Genomic DNA, 17,636 nt, shown 5'->3' with positions numbered 1-17,636 from the left:
CGAAACGCAAGCGCAATGGATTGCTGACAATTGTCCGTGGTTGAAGACAGAAGTCAAAGCTGTGCAGTTGAGATGGCTTGAGCCGAGTCCTGGAACCTTTTACGAGTGCTCTTTACCGAATCCGATTTGAAGGAGATTTGTCACGTGCCAACTGCCCTGAAGCATCCAAGCGTAGGTTTCGTTCGAGTGTCACCTTGGCGCTCTGACAGTTCCAACCTTGTCCCCTGACGATATCACTGGCTTCTGAAACACATATCGATCCATTAATGCTTGACCTTCGGATATATGTTCGGGCGAGGAGAACGCACCCTGTTTCTGCCTTTCACACCATCATCCTTCGAGGTCGAATTGAGAACCCCGCAGTTTTCATACCCCACATGCTCACCTGAGTCAAGGGGAAGAGAAGAGCGTCGTACGATAATTTTCCGTCCATGCCGTGCTTCACGGATATGTTGAATTTTAAGATAGAAATACTCCCCTCTCTTATTCCTACCGAGACCCCACCTACTCTTCTTCTCAATTCTCCTTTGGTATTTTAGTGACTCTTCACTATGTCTGCAGCAGAATCAAACCCCCCATTCGACTCCATCCTCATAGTCGGTGCTGGCCCTTCGGGGTTGCTTCTTGCACTTCTCTTAGCCCGACAGCTTCCAAAGATAGAGATCACACTTGTAGATGCCAATGATGGTCTCGATACTCGACCCCGAGCAACCCATTATGGTCCTCCGGCTGCTTACGAACTTCGTCGCGCAGGAATCATCGAAGATGTCAAATCTCAAGGCTTCATCCCGAAGAAGGTGTGTTGGCGAAAATTAGATGGGACATATCTCGCCGGTCTGGACGGCAGCGTCATGGAGGGAATTACAGAGGACAGATTAGTGTGCTTGCCTCTTGACCGGCTCGGGAAAATTTTAGTAGATCATCTAAAGTCGCACCCTAATGTCAGCATCAAATGGGGACACAATGTGACTGGTTTGGGAGAAGATGCAGAAAGAAGTAAAGCATGGGTAGATGTGGACATAAAGGACCAGTCCAGCACTAGAAGATTCGAAGCTGACTACGTTGTTGGATGTGATGGTGCCAATAGCCAAGTTCGGAGGACCTTATTCGGAGATCTAAATTTCCCGGGTCGAACATGGGATGAGCAGGTGGTTGCAACCAATGTGAGTCTTCAATCTTCGATTCATGCCGATTGACTCTTCCATTGTTCCTTTTTAAATAACAGCTTGGAGGTCTACTATGATTTCGATAAATTCGGATATGAAGATTCTCAATTTCACATCCACCCCGAACATTGGTATATGGCCGCGCGGATTACCAGAGATGGGATGTGGCGTGTATCTTACGGAGAGCTAGTCGGGCTCAGCCCAGAGGAGCTGATTGCGCGGCAGCCGACGAAGTATGAGGTAATGCTACCCGGACATCCGAAACCACATGAGTATAGGATTACCAATATTGGACCCTACAAGATACATCAGAGGTGTGCCGAGAAGATGAGGGTCGGGAGGTTCCTCCTAGCCGCTGACGCTGCACACCTCTGTAATCCTTTGTAAGAGTACCCAATTTTCTATCCTGCTAATGTATCCAAAGTTACTAACTTTAGATCTAAAGTGGTGGGTTGGGTTTGACAGGGGGTATATGTGACATTGGCTCGTTGCACGACTGTCTTATTGCGATGTATGAGGGGAAGGCGGACGATTCGATTCTTGACGTCTACGACGAAGTGAGGCGACAGAAATGGAGAGAGTTAATCGACCCAATCTCATCGGACAATATTCGAAGGCTATTTGGCCAAGATCCAGAAGTAGCTCTAGAGAATGACGAGTTCCTGAAGATGTGTAAACGGACGGAGATTGATATCGAGTTTGCACGCCAAGTGCAGAGCGTAAGTGAAGTGCTAAAATATTGTGATAGTGTTTCGTACTGATGATAGAGCATAGGGCATGGACGCGTTGCGGTACGATTTTACCCCCCATTTCAAAGAGAACGTGACAAGAGGGCCGCATGTTGAGCAAGCGGTGAAGGGCGAGGCCCATATCGCAGTCGGGGCGGTTTCTGGAGTCATAGACTGAGAGCCAGGAGCCCTTGTTGCCGTCGCCTTCATTCTTAGATTGGACCTGGGGGTATCGGACAAGCCTTGGATGTTGTAAAGACCTTGTTAGATCGATCGATTCCTTCAGGGCTCTATGTAAGAAACGTGCGCGGAGTTCGTGAGCACTATCTCAGACTAAGGTAACATAGTGGAGGAACTAGAGATTTTTGAGTCTTCTAGGGTTGAGTTTGGAGACTTTCCCTTTTCTATATTGAATATAGTTATTTCTTGTACCAGCTTGACTTCACAAACCTCTAACCAACCTTCGTCATCCTTCATTCGCGACAGTATTCCAGGGTAGCCTTGAAGTATTTTGCATCCATATTGTGTTCCTCATGAATCATGAAGTGGACCACCGTTTACCCTAGTTTTGCCACCGATTAATCGCAGAGTATTGTTATGATCACGACCATGGGTAAATACTTAGGCGAGCTTATTACAGCCATTGGGTCCTTCGTCAATCCGCTTCTGATGATTCTAGTTCTCCGGCCACTGCAGGAATCACATTGCTGGTTTGATTGCCCCAACTTCTCCAAGCTCTTCTTGAGAATCCCATCCCAATCCGTCAAACTATCCCACTTAAGACATTCAATGAATAGCGATGGCTGCTTTACTAGCTTAGCGAGGTCACTCTGGATCTCTATTTTCCTTCTCAAAGCCTTTCAGTACGAAAGCGGTAATCGGGAGTACCAAAATGCAAGAAGAGGTCAGAACATCTACCAACACATTCTCTTTTCTCCCATCTTCTTCACTTTGTTCTTTTCCTTGGTGCTCGCTTGCTGTTCCATGCCTACTTATCGAATAAGAAAGTTATTCCCAGGTCTATTTCTTGCCAAATTCTTGCGGTTATGGTATCTAAAACAAATTTGGCGACGGGACCTCTACAATACTAACACAGATCCTCGCAGACGATATGAAAGCATCATTAGGATCGCTCCGAATGAGCTAGGTTTGGATGATCCAGAGGCAATTAAATTAATATATGAGGATGGTACCAAGTTCGGTAAGGTAATTTGCAATTACATCCCTTCGCCGCCTTTGAACTCACTAAGAGTACACCAAATCACCTTGGTACTATGCCCCCGGCCATCATATTGTGCCATATCTCTTAACGGACTAGAATTCTTAATGGCACGCTATTTTTAGTCGGAAAGCGGCTTCCTTGCATTCATTGACTTCATCCACACGGAGTAATACATCGAAGAGTGCATTGCTATCTTAACGGAACATTTTCGTGAATTCTCCCGAACTCGGGCTGTTCTAAGCTTGCAACTTGGGAACAATGCTATGCTTTTGACTTGATTAGATTAATCACTACAAGGCAACCCTCCTAGGGTAGCATTATTCTATATGCTAACCTTCCTAGGTTGCCAGACGCTTTGGGTTTCGAGGTGATCGTGCTAGCCCTCACGGCCTATTCACCGCATGTCTTATATATATTAGCTATGTCGGAATCAATAACGAGACGCACCCTCTCTTGTACAAAATCCTACGGTATATCGGTAAAGGGAGTGAATCTTCGAAACCCCATGCCGAGCAAATTGAAAAGCGGACTCAAGCCCTAGCATATGTAGAGAAAAGCCCGGGCTCAAGGGATGATTTCCTCACCAAAGTATTACAGAAGCACAGTGAGGACCCAGAAAGCTTTACGATGCAGGAAGAGTCCGTCACCTCCATGACGAACATTGGGGATGGGAGTGACACAACATCTATTAGGCTTTGTGCGATATTCTGAGATCTACTGAAATATCCCGAGACCTTTGTAAAGGTATGCGGATGTTAACGTTGAGGCTATTGACTTTGACCTTCCCACTAGTTGCAAAAAGAAATAGATAATATGGCCTCTGATGGCTGGGTTGCCAATACAGTGACATTTGCAACCGCCCAAATAATGCCTTACTTACAAGCAGTCATTAAGGGAGCTCTTACAACTGCATTCAGCCACTGGCCTACCTCTCGAACGCGTCATCCCCAAAGATAGGGTGACGATCGCGGGACAATATCTTTCCGAAGGCGGAGGTAAAGTTAAGCGGATCTGGAGACGAATCGCGTTGACATTGTTCAGAGAGCTGTTGGCGGGAGCTCCTGGGTTGTTCACAACAACTTTGTGCTTTTGGCTATGACAGGACAGTCTTTCGACCCGAGCGGTAGCTCCCAGGCGAGGCGCCTTCTCATAGAATAGAAGGGTCATATATGCTAGTTAGTATACTATCGGGCCTCTCCTTAAAGCATCATACACTAATCTATCCTAAGTTCGGCCACGGACCTCATACAGTCATACTTATATTGGCAAGAATATTAACTTTAAGGAGATCTCGATCCTGACTAGGCACTTAGTTCAGACCTTCGACCTCGAGCTCTTAAATAGATGGTTTGTGAAGCAGAAGAATGTTTCCGCAGGATGGGCGGAAGGAGTTTCTAACCACTTCAGAGTCTGACTGATTCACATTTGCATGAATTGATCTAAAACTTTAATTGTCTATTAGTGTCGTTGACATGCTACAATCCTGCATTACAGTCCAACTCAACCTGAAACCATATAATCCCATTCCTTTTCGATCTTGGAAGTAAGTAATGCTGCAGGAGACCTCCGAATATTCGATACCCAAACGCCATGTGACCGAAGTTCAGACGTTCTCTCAGAATGTGCCGAATGGAGTGAAAGAAGAGATGTTTAAGCTCGTTCAGAGATGTGAAGTTGTCCTTCCACAATTTGGGCAAGGTGAATTGGTTCTTGAGCTCCAAAGTGATGATGCTGAAGAAGCAGAGCTACCGGAACTTGTTGTCCGTGTGGGCCGAACAGGAGATTCCTCCCTCTTCTTCGAAATCGCTTTCGCTATCAACTCGTTAGGAATTATTCACACTAATTTCGATGCAGCCGACATACTTAACATCTCCACCTTCTCGGGCGGAGTGTTGCAGCACCCTTGCCATTCTTCCTCATTCTTGGCCTGTGCTTGCGGGTTGTTGGTTTCTCGCCATGGCCAGATCGGTCCGTCCCAACGATCCCATCCGTCTTCATAGGACTTGATTGCAGCCTTCTCTTTCTCAAAGAGCTCGGCGCAGTGGGAGTCCATGGCAAAACGTTGTGCACGGCAATGGCCAATGCAGTTGCCGGCGTGGTTGGTATGACTTTGTTCGCCGCTCATATCGATGCTATTGATGTCGATGACTCGAAGGTCGATAGTTGGTGGTTTGTGTGATTCGTGTAGACTGGGATTGGTGTAAAGCTATGAGGCTTTGTCGATGTCTTTTGATGTCTTGATGATGATAGAAGTGGAATTCGCTTGTTGCCTTCATAGCTGGGGCTTTTATAGAGTGAATGGCAAGGCTGATAGAGTTGCACAGCGTGGGATGCCTTCACCGTAGAATTTGCTCGTAAGATACGATTGAAAATCTGTCGTACTGTGTGATATTGTCGCAAGGTCAGGTTACTTGCCAAGTATCGTGAGGCGAAGCTGTGGAACCACCTCAAAGTTCTCGAAGGCGCACTAAAACCACTCGATCGTTCACCAACAACGTTGCACCATAGATTTGATTGAGTTTTCGTCAGAATGTCTCCCACATGTGTGGTAATCAATATGCGTGAAAAAATTCGAGAATAATCATATTGCTTTCAGTCCATTCTGATTGAACTCTCTTCTCTGAGGTCCAGCCAATCAAGTTTCGGTTCCCTGATCAGCTTTCGCGGTGTAGGAGCTCGCCGTGCTCAACATCATCATCCTCTATCATTTCTTTTGCAATTTTCTCCATCCAAGTTAGTGTGCCATCGAGAAGAGTCGTTTGCACAATAAAAGACCACCTAATTCAACTTTCTGACGGTTTGGGACCCTCTTGTGAGCCTCTTTGGAAGCGATCTCATTGCATTGCGGAACCCGCCGCCACCACCTGAAGCACGCCACTTTTCATGTCAGCCACTCCCAACAATGACAACCCAGGTGATTTGCCTAGATGACTAGTATCGCATCGAAGCGGTGAACGTCTGTCGATCTCCTGAACGTACTGGAACTTCCTGCTCATTCTAGTAGTCTCCACTAATGTCTCTCGCGTTCCAAAAATATGGAGCCTTACAAGGTGACTACCACCAGACCCAGGTTTCACTATCCCACGAAATAATCTCGTGCTTCTATGAAGCCCTCTCGTAAAGTACCCATATCCATATACAAGCAATAGCACGTGGGTGTTTCATCAAACACCTCAGTCCATTTGCACGCTGTACGACACATGGATTGTGGGGCATCTTGCTTGCGGGGTGTGCAAGTGGTGAGGGGCAAGCAGCAGTGGACACGCAGATCCCCAAGTTTTAGACAGCAGTTGGAGTTAGTCTATAGCTGACCTGACACATGCCCGAGTAAATGTATATCTCAAAAGTTTAGGTACTTTACCAGTCTCGCCTTTTGACGTTCACTCTCTGAAGCCAGTAACACCTTATTCCAGTTCCCTTCGGTCTTCTTCATGGAGGTTCTAGGCATACTCCAACAGGCGCTTCTCTCGCCTTTAATATTGAAGGCCTGTTTGTTTGTTTCTTCTCCTTTCCTCATATTGTTTACAGTTTACTTCTTCCTAGTTCCTAATGTCCTCAAGGTACGTATAGCAAGCCCTGTTTAATATACAACTAGACTTACAAGCCTCTAGGATTCTCGAAGGCGCAAACTTCCTCCAGGGCCTAAGGGTCTACCCTTCGTGGGAAACATGTTCGACCTAGCCGACACTGAAGCTGTTCGAGGAAAGGTCATCGATTGGCATAAGCAATACGGAGACCTTTTCTACACCAAGATCGGCGGCACAGATTTTGTTTGGCTTTCCTCCCCAAAAGTTGTCAAGGATCTCATGGACAAGAAGAGCAGTGTCTACTCTTCTCGTTCCCCAGCGCCTTTGGCGCAAGACGTTGCCAGCGCTGGCCGACGGCAACTCTTCATGCCCTATGGCCCACGCTGGAGGTCCATCCGAAAACACAGCCATACATTGCTCAACCTTAACACATCAGTCAAATACCAGCCCGTGCAAGATTTTGAGTCTAAACAGCTGTTGACTGAGTTCCTGGACAGCCCGAAGGACTTCTACCTTATGAACCGGCGGTATTCGGCGTCGGTCATCATGCTTGTCACTTATGGCTACCGGATTCCTTCTTGGGAAGATCCCTTGATTAAGAAGATATATGATGTGATTGATAATTTTACGGAGATGACGTAAGGAACTAATCTCTTCACTATACTTCTAAGCTTAGACTAATACGACACAGCGCGCCGGGTGCCCATGCTATTGATAGCTTCCCCTCACTTTCTTCACTCCCGGAATGGCTGATGGGTAATTGGCGTACGTTTGGGAAACGCGTTTTCGATCACGACTCCAGGATTTACCTTGATCTCTGGAATCGGCTCCGACGGGAGACTGACAAAGGGGAAGCCCGAGACTGCTTTACCAAGACCTTCTATCTCAACGACCCGGCCAAACATGGTATTGACGATCTTTCAGCGGCGTATACTTGTGGGGGATTGATTGAAGCTGGATCTGAAACTACCGGCACAACGCTCAACAACTTCATCTTGTGCATGGTACTCTTCCCTGATGCTCAGAAGAAAGCTCAAGACGAGCTCGACAAGGTGGTTGGCCCAGATCGGCTCCCAACCTGGGATGATGAGCAAGATCTGCCTTACGTGCGGAGTCTGATCAAAGAAGTTCTGAGATGGAGACCGGTCAATAAGTTCGGGATGACCCACGCTACATCTGAAGACGATTGGTATGATGGCTACTTTATTCCCAAGGGCTCTGTGGCTGTATTGAATTGGTGGTAAGCCCAATTTATCTCTGCATCTAGACCGATTGTAACTGAAGATTCTTAGGGCCATTCATCGCGACCCTCGGATCTGGGAAAACCCAGATGCGTTCGATCCAGCTCGCTATTTAAGCAGACCTCTCCCAGCCGCTGATTACATCAACGCTTCGGACCCTTATGAGCGAGACCACTTCACCTATGGCGCCGGTAGGCGAGTTTGTCCTGGTGTGCATGTTGCAGAGCGATCGCTTTACATCAACATTTCCCGAGTGTTATGGGGCTTCAATATTACGAAGAAGCGTGGACCAGATGGGCAGCTAATCGAACCGTCACAGGCAATGGTCAGGGGTTTCATGTCGGTACCGGAGCCATTTGACTGCGAAATTAAGCCAAGATCTAAGAAATATGCGGAGATCATGAGGCAGGCATTCATGGAGGCGGAAAGGGAGGGACTCGATTTTTGATTTCTGCAGTTCTTCCATACCACTTTGTCTATTGTGATTATTTTCATTGTGGGTTGGTCGCAGTGAAGAGCCAAGAAATGGCATACTTAATACCCAGCCTTCTGCGGCACCTTTGCATACGCTTCCTCCCAAAAGGCCAAGCTCTCCGTCCCAATCCATTTCTGACTATCGTTTGCCCATTCGGGCATCTGTCTAAAATATAACTGGTCCAAGCTAAGTTCCACTGTCTGTCCAGTCATTGTATCGTCGCCCAAGAACGCATCAATTGCTTTCGTAGCTGTTGATAGGGGTGTGATATGTTCCTTTGGCCAAAGTTCTAGCACGTGTGGAGGACAGAGGTTTGTTGGTATAAAGCCTGGGCAGATACAGTTCACTGTGATCCCTTCCTTAACGAAGACAGGACCTGCAGCACGCGTCAAGCCCACAACTCCATACTTGCTGGACGTATACTGGGGATTCGTAGTCATCATACTGCTCCTGCATCAGCACCAGCACTCCATAGTCCTAGCCTGGGGGTGTACATACTACAATCCCGCCGCACTACTTGTTGCAACAAACTTCCCCTTCCCACCACCCGCCTCCTTACTCCTCCTCACATAATACTTAAACAACCATAGCCCCTGAATAACTGCTTCAAGATTAACCTGCATACTCTTTGTATTCAGTGGCTTCACCAAACCCGCCTCATCCAACTCCTCATTCTGATCGTACAAATACTGCCTATCATCAATACCAGCATTTGCGTGGCAGAAATCCAGTCGATTCCCCCCCCATTCATATGCCTCCTTGAAGAGTCGCGCCTGTGCAAGGTAGGAGGATACATCGGTTTGGATGAATTTGGCGTCGGGCCCGAGAGATTCTGCGGCTGCGGACCCAGTCGCTGCATTCATTTCTGCGATGACGACTTTGTAGCCTTTTGATACAAGGTGCGTGGCTACTGCGAGCCCGATGCCGGAGCCTGCGCCGGTTACGATGCCTACGGGTTTTGACATGTTCTGCTGTGTCTGGCCTTCTCTTCTGGAGGTTTAGATATCTTTATGGTTCTCAAATCCAAAGGGGGTGTCTAAGACAAAGTAGGGTTAATTGACGAGAGGAATGGAAAGAGAGGTGAATTAGCAAGATTGAGTATAGCGGCCCCTTCGGGCGCATCGCGGCAATTCACTTCATTCTGCCCGTTCTCCCTTCGTATTTGGTCTGATGCGAGTGCTGTGGAGTCTGATTGACCCCACATAATGTTCGGGAGATGGGACGGAATAGTACCGCACGCCCCCTCACTAGGCCCTTCCTGAAAGCTGCGGGGTATTGCATAGCAGGGAGATGAATTTGGGGTAACATAAAACGTCACAAGAACATCCACAGTGCTCTCCACCTGAATATTGGATCAATTAAGTCATGGGGTTTGTTACGACAGTGTCATCCTCCAAACGCTATCCAAGACGCCCACAACACCCTCTTTGAAGAGGGCATCAAACTTCGTCAGGAAGTCGCCTGTGACGAGTATGTCGATCGCTCTCTGAAACGACATTCCTCAGACTTTCCCCGTCCACTCCAAGAAATTGCTACAGAAATTGGATGGGAGTGAATACGGACGCGCCCTAGTTTTGATCGTAAGTAGAGGAGTTTAATTAACCTAAGTATAGTTTGTGCCCTGAACAGAAGTACTAGATTGGTGTGCATGTAAGAGAGGCATTGAAGAATGGGTTAATAGAGGTGGAGATTAGAGAGCCTTTGATACAAGTTGGTGGCTATTGCGGATTGCTAGCAAGTGAGTGTCGTGTGGCTTACTATAGAATACATCCGCTAGTGAGGTTAAGCCATTTTGGAAGCGCTTAGGGTTGCGGAGAGGGTGAATAAAGAGTCTAAGAAAGAGGTAGCGGATAAGGAAAGGAAGGTTAAGTCGAAGCTTTAGTGGTTCCCTCATTTCTCATATGGAAAAGGTACCACTATGAAAACAGCTGTTACACTGCAGCCCCGGATGTCATGAAGGCATTAAAGGTTAACCAAACGGACCTATTTCGCCAAACTCAGCATTGTTATAGAAAAATCACCCCGACTTTCGTCATATCCTGAACTCTTCGGTGGCATCCTGCTATTTTGAAGTCTTCATTGCCCTGCCAAAAATTTATCCCATGCTAGGCTCAGCTCATCCAAGTCAACGTTGCCCTCTTCTTGTAGCTTGAACAGCGTATCTTTTCTGCCATTATACCACCCATTATAGTCCCCCATACCTGTGATCCAAGTCTTGCTCGGTCCGTAGATACGTACATTTCCTTTCGCATCGTTGAACTCCTCCCATGGCGGCAGACCATTTGCGAAACAGATGAAGTCTTTAGCTAGCTCAACAGCTACCTCGCAGGCCTCCGGTGAAAGCTTGTTGTTATAGTTCTGGAAGAGAAAGGCAGCATCTAGCATGTGGTTTGCAAGACCTTTAGCCGGGCCGTCCCAGGGATTGGGCTCGTTGAATTGGTAGTAGAACGTCCTGCCGGGCCAGAACCGAGCATACGCTAGCGCCGGGGCGTAGTATGCAATATCGGTTGTGAAAGATAACAGAGCTTTCATAGCTTCATCGTCTGATGTTGACGGAGAAATCTTGTAGGCTTGGAGAACTGCCCCAGCAGCAGCTGGGCTAGAGAGGTTTTTAGTGAGGGAGGAGCAGAATGCTGCTGCGATGCCGGCTTTGCGAGACTCGAGACCCATGAACATGAAGACATTACCATCGTGCTGGCAATGGCCAATCATAAGGTCAGTGCACCATTGACTTCCAGGAATAGAGAAATCTGGTCGGTTTGCGGTACTCGAGAGCTTTTCGAAAGATGCCATGGTGGGGATGATCTCACCGTCCAGATAAGGCAAAAGTGGAACTGCCATCGGAGTCTTTGCGACAAGTTCATCGGGCTCAATTGTCAAGAGTCGCCGGATTCGTTCCTCAGCAGTGGCGTTTTCAAGCGCGAGCTCTTTCATGATCTTCCCGTACGCAATCTCAGTGACCGAAGGGGGGAGTGGCTTGAGCATGATCGGTGTGCCGGACATGCTGATGCCCCTCTTAAATAGTGGGTCTTCGGAGTACAATTGGTTGAGGACGGAAACTATAAAGTTCAGCATCGGTTAGAAAACAGGAGGCTGCAAGATCTTACTGGCTCCTGCACTCTCCCCAAAAGCCGTAACATTCTCAGGATCTCCTCCAAACCCCTCAATATGAAATTTGATCCATTGCAAAGCACACTTTTGGTCACGGAGGCTATTATTTCCTGGGTATCCGGCTCTGTGGAGCTCTTCAGAAGTCAAGTTGCCTAGCACTCCTAGGCGATAGCTACACCGAGTGAGACAGGCTCAGTGGTAGCAATGCAGTTGTTACTTACTTGATGTTGACAACAATGACCGGACGTCCTTGTTCTATGGATAGCTTGACAAACCGTGCGGGGTCATACTGCGGCCAGTAATTGGAACCAATGCTATAACCTCCGCCATGAATGAAGACCATCACTGGAAGCGGTCTTGTGTTCGGAATGTCTGGCACCGTGATGTTGAGATTGAGAGACTCAAGGCCAGACATGGGAGGAGATTTTGGGATTTCTAGTCGCTGCTGAATGAGAAAGGTTTGTTCGTACTCGCAAGCATCTGTGGCGATGCATTTGGGTCTACGATATTCAGCATCAAGTCCGGTGCAGAGAACTGACAAGATCTAGAGACTCACCCAAACTCCGAAGCATCCACAACTTCACTCTCATACCTGTCTACCATCTCCGGCGCCGATAACTGGTCTTTCAAACTCGCATACTTAATTCCAAGATATTGCACCACAAAATCACTCCTTTTACCTCGAAACTCCCCAAAAGCGGTCTTCAGTGTTGCCATTAGCTTCTGTGTTCTATAGTCACCAGTTCGATATCGAAGAAGAGATAAGGGGCCTCATATCATGAGACATATAGGCGGCTTTATAATGATGCAAAGGTGAGGTGGAGTGAGTTCCCATATCAACGATTCTGTGTTACACATTCCTCGTGTTGGCGCTCGGCGCCGAGTCGTATCGCCTCATTCGCCACGCGTCGAGATGATGAAACCAATAATTAGTAGTCTGGAAAGAGCGAGGTAAGTGAGACATTAGTACGCGGGAACAAATAATGCCCATTCTTCTTGTATCTTGCTCGGATGACGGCTCGAGCAGAAGCCGACATGAAGACTGTTCAGATATGACGAAGTAAGGGGTGATTGTGGCTAAGCATAAATGTGACTCAAGTTCGAACTCCCCATGGTGGGGCAAGTGCGGGGTGCTTACCTGGGCATTGTTAGCAGATGAGTTCAAATTGGAGAGCTTCTGCTTTGCACAAAAAAAAAAATTCTGATGTGATGATGATCAGGCAGCGAAGATTTAGCGTTATTGAAAGTTCGACCGCAGTTTGAAAAATTTCACACTTCTTACCTATATTGCCGCATACAATTATCCGCCTATATATATCCTTCTGCTGTGCTAGCTGGGAGGTTGACCTTTTGGCGACGCAACATATATTTACAACAGTATCAAATTTAGCGCAACAAAAGACATTCTCCGGTATTTAAGTCGACAATTGCAGCTAAATATGCCCCTGGAAAGAGATTCTGAAGGCCGAACCTACGTGCGCCACTCCAACGGCCAAAGGTCCCACTACATCCTGACCAGCTTTGCAGACCCCTGGAAATCACACGAAACAATCCTCATCCAGCACGGATTCGGCCGCCACGCAGAATTCTGGTACCATTGGATTCCTGTCCTCGCACGCCAATACTATGTCATCCGAAGGGATCTACGCGGGCATGGTTATTCGAGCTATCCCAAATTCGGAGAAAAATATGAATACACGTTGGATACGATCCTCGAGGAAATCATAGATACGCTGGATCATTTGGGAGTCAAGAAGGTCCACTTTCTGGGAGAGTCGACAGGAGGAATGCTTGGGGAAATACTGGCCGCCAGGTATGAGCGCTGGAAATCCTTTCAGAAGGTAAATCCTTCTAACGAATTGCAGACATCCAAATCGGCTCCATTCGCTAACAGTATGCTCAACTCCTACGCATCTCCCAGAACCGGCCCTCAAACTATTCGCTTTCCACAAGAAAGACTGGCCGGCTGCATGTCGAGAGCTCGGTTCGCGGGGTTGGGCTGAGGCATTAAGCAACATACCAGGAACAATACCCATAGTAGACCAGGGATACCTCCCATGGTATCTTGACCAAATAAGCGTTAGCGACGGTGAGGGCCTTGCTGGTTATGCACAGTTTCTATCGACTTTGGATGCTCGACCGTACCTGTCGAAGATAGGAATACCCACGCTCATATTAGCACCTTCTCAGAGTGCTGCGACGACACTGAAGGAGCAGCAGCAGCTTCAACAACAAATACCTGGTGCCAGGATGGAAATAATCAGCGGTCCAGGTCATGAGATATACGTGACCCAGGCTGAGAAGTGTCAAGGTGCCTTTCTTTCCTTTCTGGGAGCGCTAAGACAGGATGATACCGTAGAGAGCTGAGTGAAATGGACGGGTTCTTGCCTTGCATAGTAATAACGTGGATTCTCGTAGTAGGATGATATTATGTTGAACCGTCGTTCCAATCGATATCCGATCTAACAGCCATCGAACTTGAACGTGGCCGCCTATCCCGAGTTCCCGTCATTATGATATCAGTTCAGGCTCCCTGAATCTCATGGCGAACTCTTCAATTAACGGGCATTAAGGATGAAAGCGGTTTTCATACGCGAGTGCTAATTGTTGGAGAATGTTCCCCATCCGCGGAGTCACTCCCCATACCCAGACATCGCTGAGAAATGACGACCAGATACGTGCAATTGCTGCGGCAAGAGAGCCACTGCCATCATAGTCGCTTTCAACTTCCACGAGAAGCCCTTTTAATCCTCCGAGAATGCAATCCTCTTCAGCATCCGGGGGTAGAATTAGTGCTTCGGTCTCAATGGTATGAACCCACTTGGTAAGGAGCAGTGCTTAAAGACCGGTTAGCTATAAATATCAGGCTTTGGAGAAGTTGCATACCTGCATCCCACCCTGCAACCGCATGCTCAATACTCCAACTCAGTGCAGCAGTCTTCCTGACCAGTAGGTGTCCAATCTTAATAGGTGCCAAAAAACCCTCATAGGCTTTCATTATAGCCTTTGTGAGGTTTGCGCTGCGTTGTTGTGGAGCTTCGGCGTATTCTTTTACCGCCCTTAGAATGTCTTCTGGATTGTCCGTGAGCAGGGTGAGCCGGTTGAACGCGCGAATGTCAGTGAATAGCCGAATATGTGCAATTCGCAATAACGCCTGGCAGTTGAACATAAGTGGCCCTTCTGTATCGCTCCAAGTGGTGCTATGATTTTCTCCTCCTCTCACACTAATAATGACCTGATGACATCTTGAAAGCGTGGAAAATGCCGAGGCCAATAAAGCAGTGTGTATGCCTGAAGAAGGAGATTTGTCGGAGTAATGAAGGCGGGATACATCCGTAAACTGGAGCAAACTCCACATATGGATATTGACTGCGTGCGTGATAAGCAGCATTGTAAAACCAGAGATGTGGTACGGCTGAGTTTGGTTTTCAGGCTGATCTGTAAAGACGAGATCCGCCATTGCATCTCGAACGGTAATGCCAATTGGTGCTGACTGGGTCCCTCTAAGCTCCATCCATTCTTGTGCCGAACGCGCGTTCCAGAGCTTCTCTTCGTCAAGGACTTCAAATTCCAGATCCTGTGTGTGGGAAAACCCAGGATTAATACCGAAACTTGTTGAAATTAGGTTGCTGACAATAAACATCCCGCATAGAAGCCGTTTGCTGGACTCTCTACTAATCCACTCTTCCCAATCCAATTGAGATTCTTGAGGCGTACTCAGCAGAGATCGTCTAAGTCTGTAATCTATTGCAAAAAGGCCAAGATTTTCTACTGTTCGCAGGACTACATTGGTTTTCCTGAGGGCATGTTAGTCGATTAACCGGCCCAACCACGCGAGTGCGGATGAACATACCCGCTAAAGATCCCACACAAAGAAAGTAAAACTCTTGTTTGCATAACCCATATAGGAGCAGGTTTTGGTGTACCAGTAGCGATAGGCAATCCAGCCCGAAGAGCCTATGCAGCGTTAATTCTGAAACTAATTTAGGTGGTACACCCTTACATATGAGCTCATTGTGCCCGCTAGCGCAAACAAATTCTTTGCTTTACGTCTATCAAGACGGTATTGAGCGCCAATACTGCATATGGCAAAAATTAAGGGGCTTGGTGTTTCTGTTAGGTCAAACGAGGGAAGATGAACTATGGGAAAGTGTCGATGGAAACACTCCACATATCCTGAAAAAAAGCTATTCAGGTCGTTGATGCTTGGAAGCAGCGCGGCTGTAGCGTCACCGACAGGTGTGCGTGTATAGGCATCCTCACATATTTTTTGGTGGATCCATTCGTCAAAAGTATATTTTGGCAATTCAGAGCATTGTTCCCTCTGCACTCTGGGAGAGTGTTCCATATAATCATGCCCCTGCTCTAGCACAAAAAGAGGCCAAGGATCGTCGATACCGAATAAGGTCAAGGGTCCTGGGGATATACTAGACAAGTGAGGGGAAGGGATACTATTTCTCAGGGTGGTAGGCTCGTGGCTAATATGGGAAGGTCTGCTCTGATCTCGTAAATGCTCGTCCATTTGTAGACCAACCTTGCGTCGTGATTCAACTACTGCTATCTCTTGCAACCTTTGGCCATCGTCGAGAAGTAAGAAAGGATCCACATCGATTCGGGGTTGTGTGTAAGAGGACTGACTTGCATCATCGACGCATTGTGTAACTACTTTGAGGTCTGGCGGGAGATGAATGGGGTCATAATCGATGCCGACGAAGGTCTCGAATGGATTCCCAGGCGGGATTGAGAGGACTGTGTCTTGGCCTTGTTCCGTCGGCGATGCAAGAGGTGAATACTGGTCTAGAGGGCACTGTCTTTCATGCGGAAAGAATGCTTCATTGATGCCGTACATAGGTGGAGTCATTGTTTTAGGGTGAGTGTGGAGACTGTCCAGAGGCTCATTCAACCCAATTGCAAGGTTCTCATTTGGCGGAGTCAAAGGAGAACTCGGGCTCTGGCTAGGTTCTGAGCGCTCCATTGAAGCTGACAGTTTCTGCTGGGTTAATGGTTTGACTCGGAAACCTTCCGGGGTGGTTGTATGGTCCTTCTCGGAATTGAAGGGCCTCTTTTGGAATTCTGTCGGATGCGCAGCCTGATATTCTTCTGCGTGCAGAGATCGCTCGTGTCGTTTGACTAAATCCCTTAACGAGAAGTTAGCAACATCTTCAGCGTAGCAATTCGAGAAGACAGACTTGCGAGCGTATCTTCGATCACAGAAGCTACATGGAAAGGGACGCTCATGGGTATGCACTCGCTCGTGGCGAGCGCAATGCTCGGAGCGCTTGAATTGCCTAGCACAGTGTTTACAGCGATAGACTCGCTTCGTTCGACCGCTTCGTTTGATCGGAGTTTCCCCGTGGAACGAAGGCTGAGGGACAATCTGGAAGACCTCTGTAGACATCGTTGACAAGATTCCTGGTGAGAGTAGTGTCGGTGGACGAAGCGCAGGAATTGAGAATGGTCCCGAGAGGCTTTGGCTTTGGAGATGCGGAGCTGGAGCGTAGCATGTGGCCTGGAGGTGATTGCAGCAGGGGTGAGCTGCGAGGTGTCCACCCATGCAAATCTGTGGAGAAACGCATTGCGGAGAAGCCAATGGGCGATGCCTAGGCTCCTATGGACTTGAATGAAGATGGACTAGTTTGCGCGCCGAAGGGATGAAGAGCAGCTGGTTGAGGCTGCGGAGCGAGCGAATTCCAACTGCCGAGGGTCCAACCATGCAGAACGGTTACGCATGTTTCCGACAGATGGGAACATTGATGAACAAAATCTCAAGAGTATGATTAAGGTCAATGCGGAAGGGCTCTGTCGACACTAAGGCATCTGTCGGTCAACCGTTTGCCTGCAACGAAACAGTACGTATGCAGCTCAGGTCACACCTGCGACCTCGGCACCATGCGCGACCCTGAAGGGAAGCATGTTGCCGCTAGGACCGACCATTGAGTTGCTTTAAATGGTGGTTCTTTGAACTTTCTGGTTCCTTAAAGTAAAGGTATCTACCTAAGGAAGCATACTTCTACACTTTAATCACTATCACGGGCATCGATTAACATGGTTCACGTCCTTAGAAGCTCTACAGAGCTCTTTCGTCATTAACAAGAGGTTTGTTCGAGTTTGCTTCGATTGCTTACGGATCTGTTCCATCCATTACAGGGCTGACAGGACAGAAAAA

The 17,636-nt window shown here is 47.8% G+C and overlaps 7 protein-coding genes across 7 annotated transcripts; 4 read left to right on the top strand and 3 right to left on the bottom strand.

The window, feature by feature from the left end:
* Window positions 1–278: 278 nt before the first annotated feature.
* On the top strand, window positions 279–2,327 carry BDR25DRAFT_268145 (FAD/NAD(P)-binding domain-containing protein). Its single transcript, XM_033687090.1, has 4 exons — window positions 279–1,163; window positions 1,233–1,549; window positions 1,612–1,885; window positions 1,941–2,327. Exons 1-4 carry the CDS (start codon window positions 552–554, stop codon window positions 2,070–2,072), a joined length of 1,335 nt encoding a protein of 444 aa, XP_033543574.1. The 5' UTR covers window positions 279–551; the 3' UTR covers window positions 2,073–2,327.
* A 3,767-nt stretch (window positions 2,328–6,094) lies between these two features.
* Window positions 6,095–8,375, top strand: BDR25DRAFT_74410 (cytochrome P450). The gene is made up of 4 exons (XM_033698980.1): window positions 6,095–6,676; window positions 6,728–7,281; window positions 7,335–7,883; window positions 7,936–8,375. The coding sequence occupies exons 1-4, from the start codon at window positions 6,548–6,550 to the stop codon at window positions 8,330–8,332; spliced, it is 1,629 nt and encodes a 542-aa protein (XP_033543573.1). The 5' UTR covers window positions 6,095–6,547; the 3' UTR covers window positions 8,333–8,375.
* BDR25DRAFT_376863 (15-hydroxyprostaglandin dehydrogenase) lies at window positions 8,180–9,511 on the bottom strand. Its single transcript, XM_033697468.1, has 2 exons — window positions 8,858–9,511; window positions 8,180–8,803 (listed from the first exon to the last, which is right to left on the bottom strand). The coding sequence occupies exons 1-2, from the start codon at window positions 9,322–9,324 to the stop codon at window positions 8,419–8,421; spliced, it is 852 nt and encodes a 283-aa protein (XP_033543572.1). The 5' UTR covers window positions 9,325–9,511; the 3' UTR covers window positions 8,180–8,418.
* Window positions 9,370–10,402, top strand: BDR25DRAFT_359241 (uncharacterized protein; the record flags this gene model as incomplete). Its single annotated transcript, XM_033696061.1, has 8 exons — window positions 9,370–9,393; window positions 9,436–9,545; window positions 9,590–9,631; window positions 9,692–9,833; window positions 9,865–9,939; window positions 9,998–10,106; window positions 10,147–10,228; window positions 10,270–10,402. The coding sequence occupies 8 exons, from the start codon at window positions 9,370–9,372 to the stop codon at window positions 10,400–10,402; spliced, it is 717 nt and encodes a 238-aa protein (XP_033543571.1).
* On the bottom strand, window positions 10,043–12,510 carry BDR25DRAFT_293104 (carboxylesteras-like protein). Its single transcript, XM_033688695.1, has 4 exons — window positions 12,027–12,510; window positions 11,692–11,970; window positions 11,467–11,642; window positions 10,043–11,418 (listed from the first exon to the last, which is right to left on the bottom strand). Exons 1-4 carry the CDS (start codon window positions 12,185–12,187, stop codon window positions 10,436–10,438), a joined length of 1,599 nt encoding a protein of 532 aa, XP_033543570.1. The 5' UTR covers window positions 12,188–12,510; the 3' UTR covers window positions 10,043–10,435.
* On the top strand, window positions 12,471–14,201 carry BDR25DRAFT_345330 (alpha/beta-hydrolase). Its single transcript, XM_033694043.1, has 2 exons — window positions 12,471–13,283; window positions 13,336–14,201. Exons 1-2 carry the CDS (start codon window positions 12,910–12,912, stop codon window positions 13,835–13,837), a joined length of 876 nt encoding a protein of 291 aa, XP_033543569.1. The 5' UTR covers window positions 12,471–12,909; the 3' UTR covers window positions 13,838–14,201.
* On the bottom strand, window positions 13,756–16,868 carry BDR25DRAFT_376857 (uncharacterized protein; the record flags this gene model as incomplete). Its single annotated transcript, XM_033697467.1, has 4 exons — window positions 13,756–14,307; window positions 14,357–15,207; window positions 15,324–15,427; window positions 15,474–16,868. 4 exons carry the CDS (start codon window positions 16,866–16,868, stop codon window positions 14,039–14,041), a joined length of 2,619 nt encoding a protein of 872 aa, XP_033543568.1. The 3' UTR covers window positions 13,756–14,038.
* Window positions 16,869–17,636: the final 768 nt, after the last annotated feature.

This window comes from Lindgomyces ingoldianus, assembly GCF_010093535.1.
Source record: "Lindgomyces ingoldianus strain ATCC 200398 unplaced genomic scaffold BDR25scaffold_32, whole genome shotgun sequence".
Classification (NCBI taxonomy): Eukaryota; Fungi; Ascomycota; class Dothideomycetes; order Pleosporales; family Lindgomycetaceae; genus Lindgomyces; species Lindgomyces ingoldianus.
The sequence above is the reverse complement of the archived record's forward strand: the minus strand, read 5'-3'. Positions and strand labels throughout refer to the sequence as shown.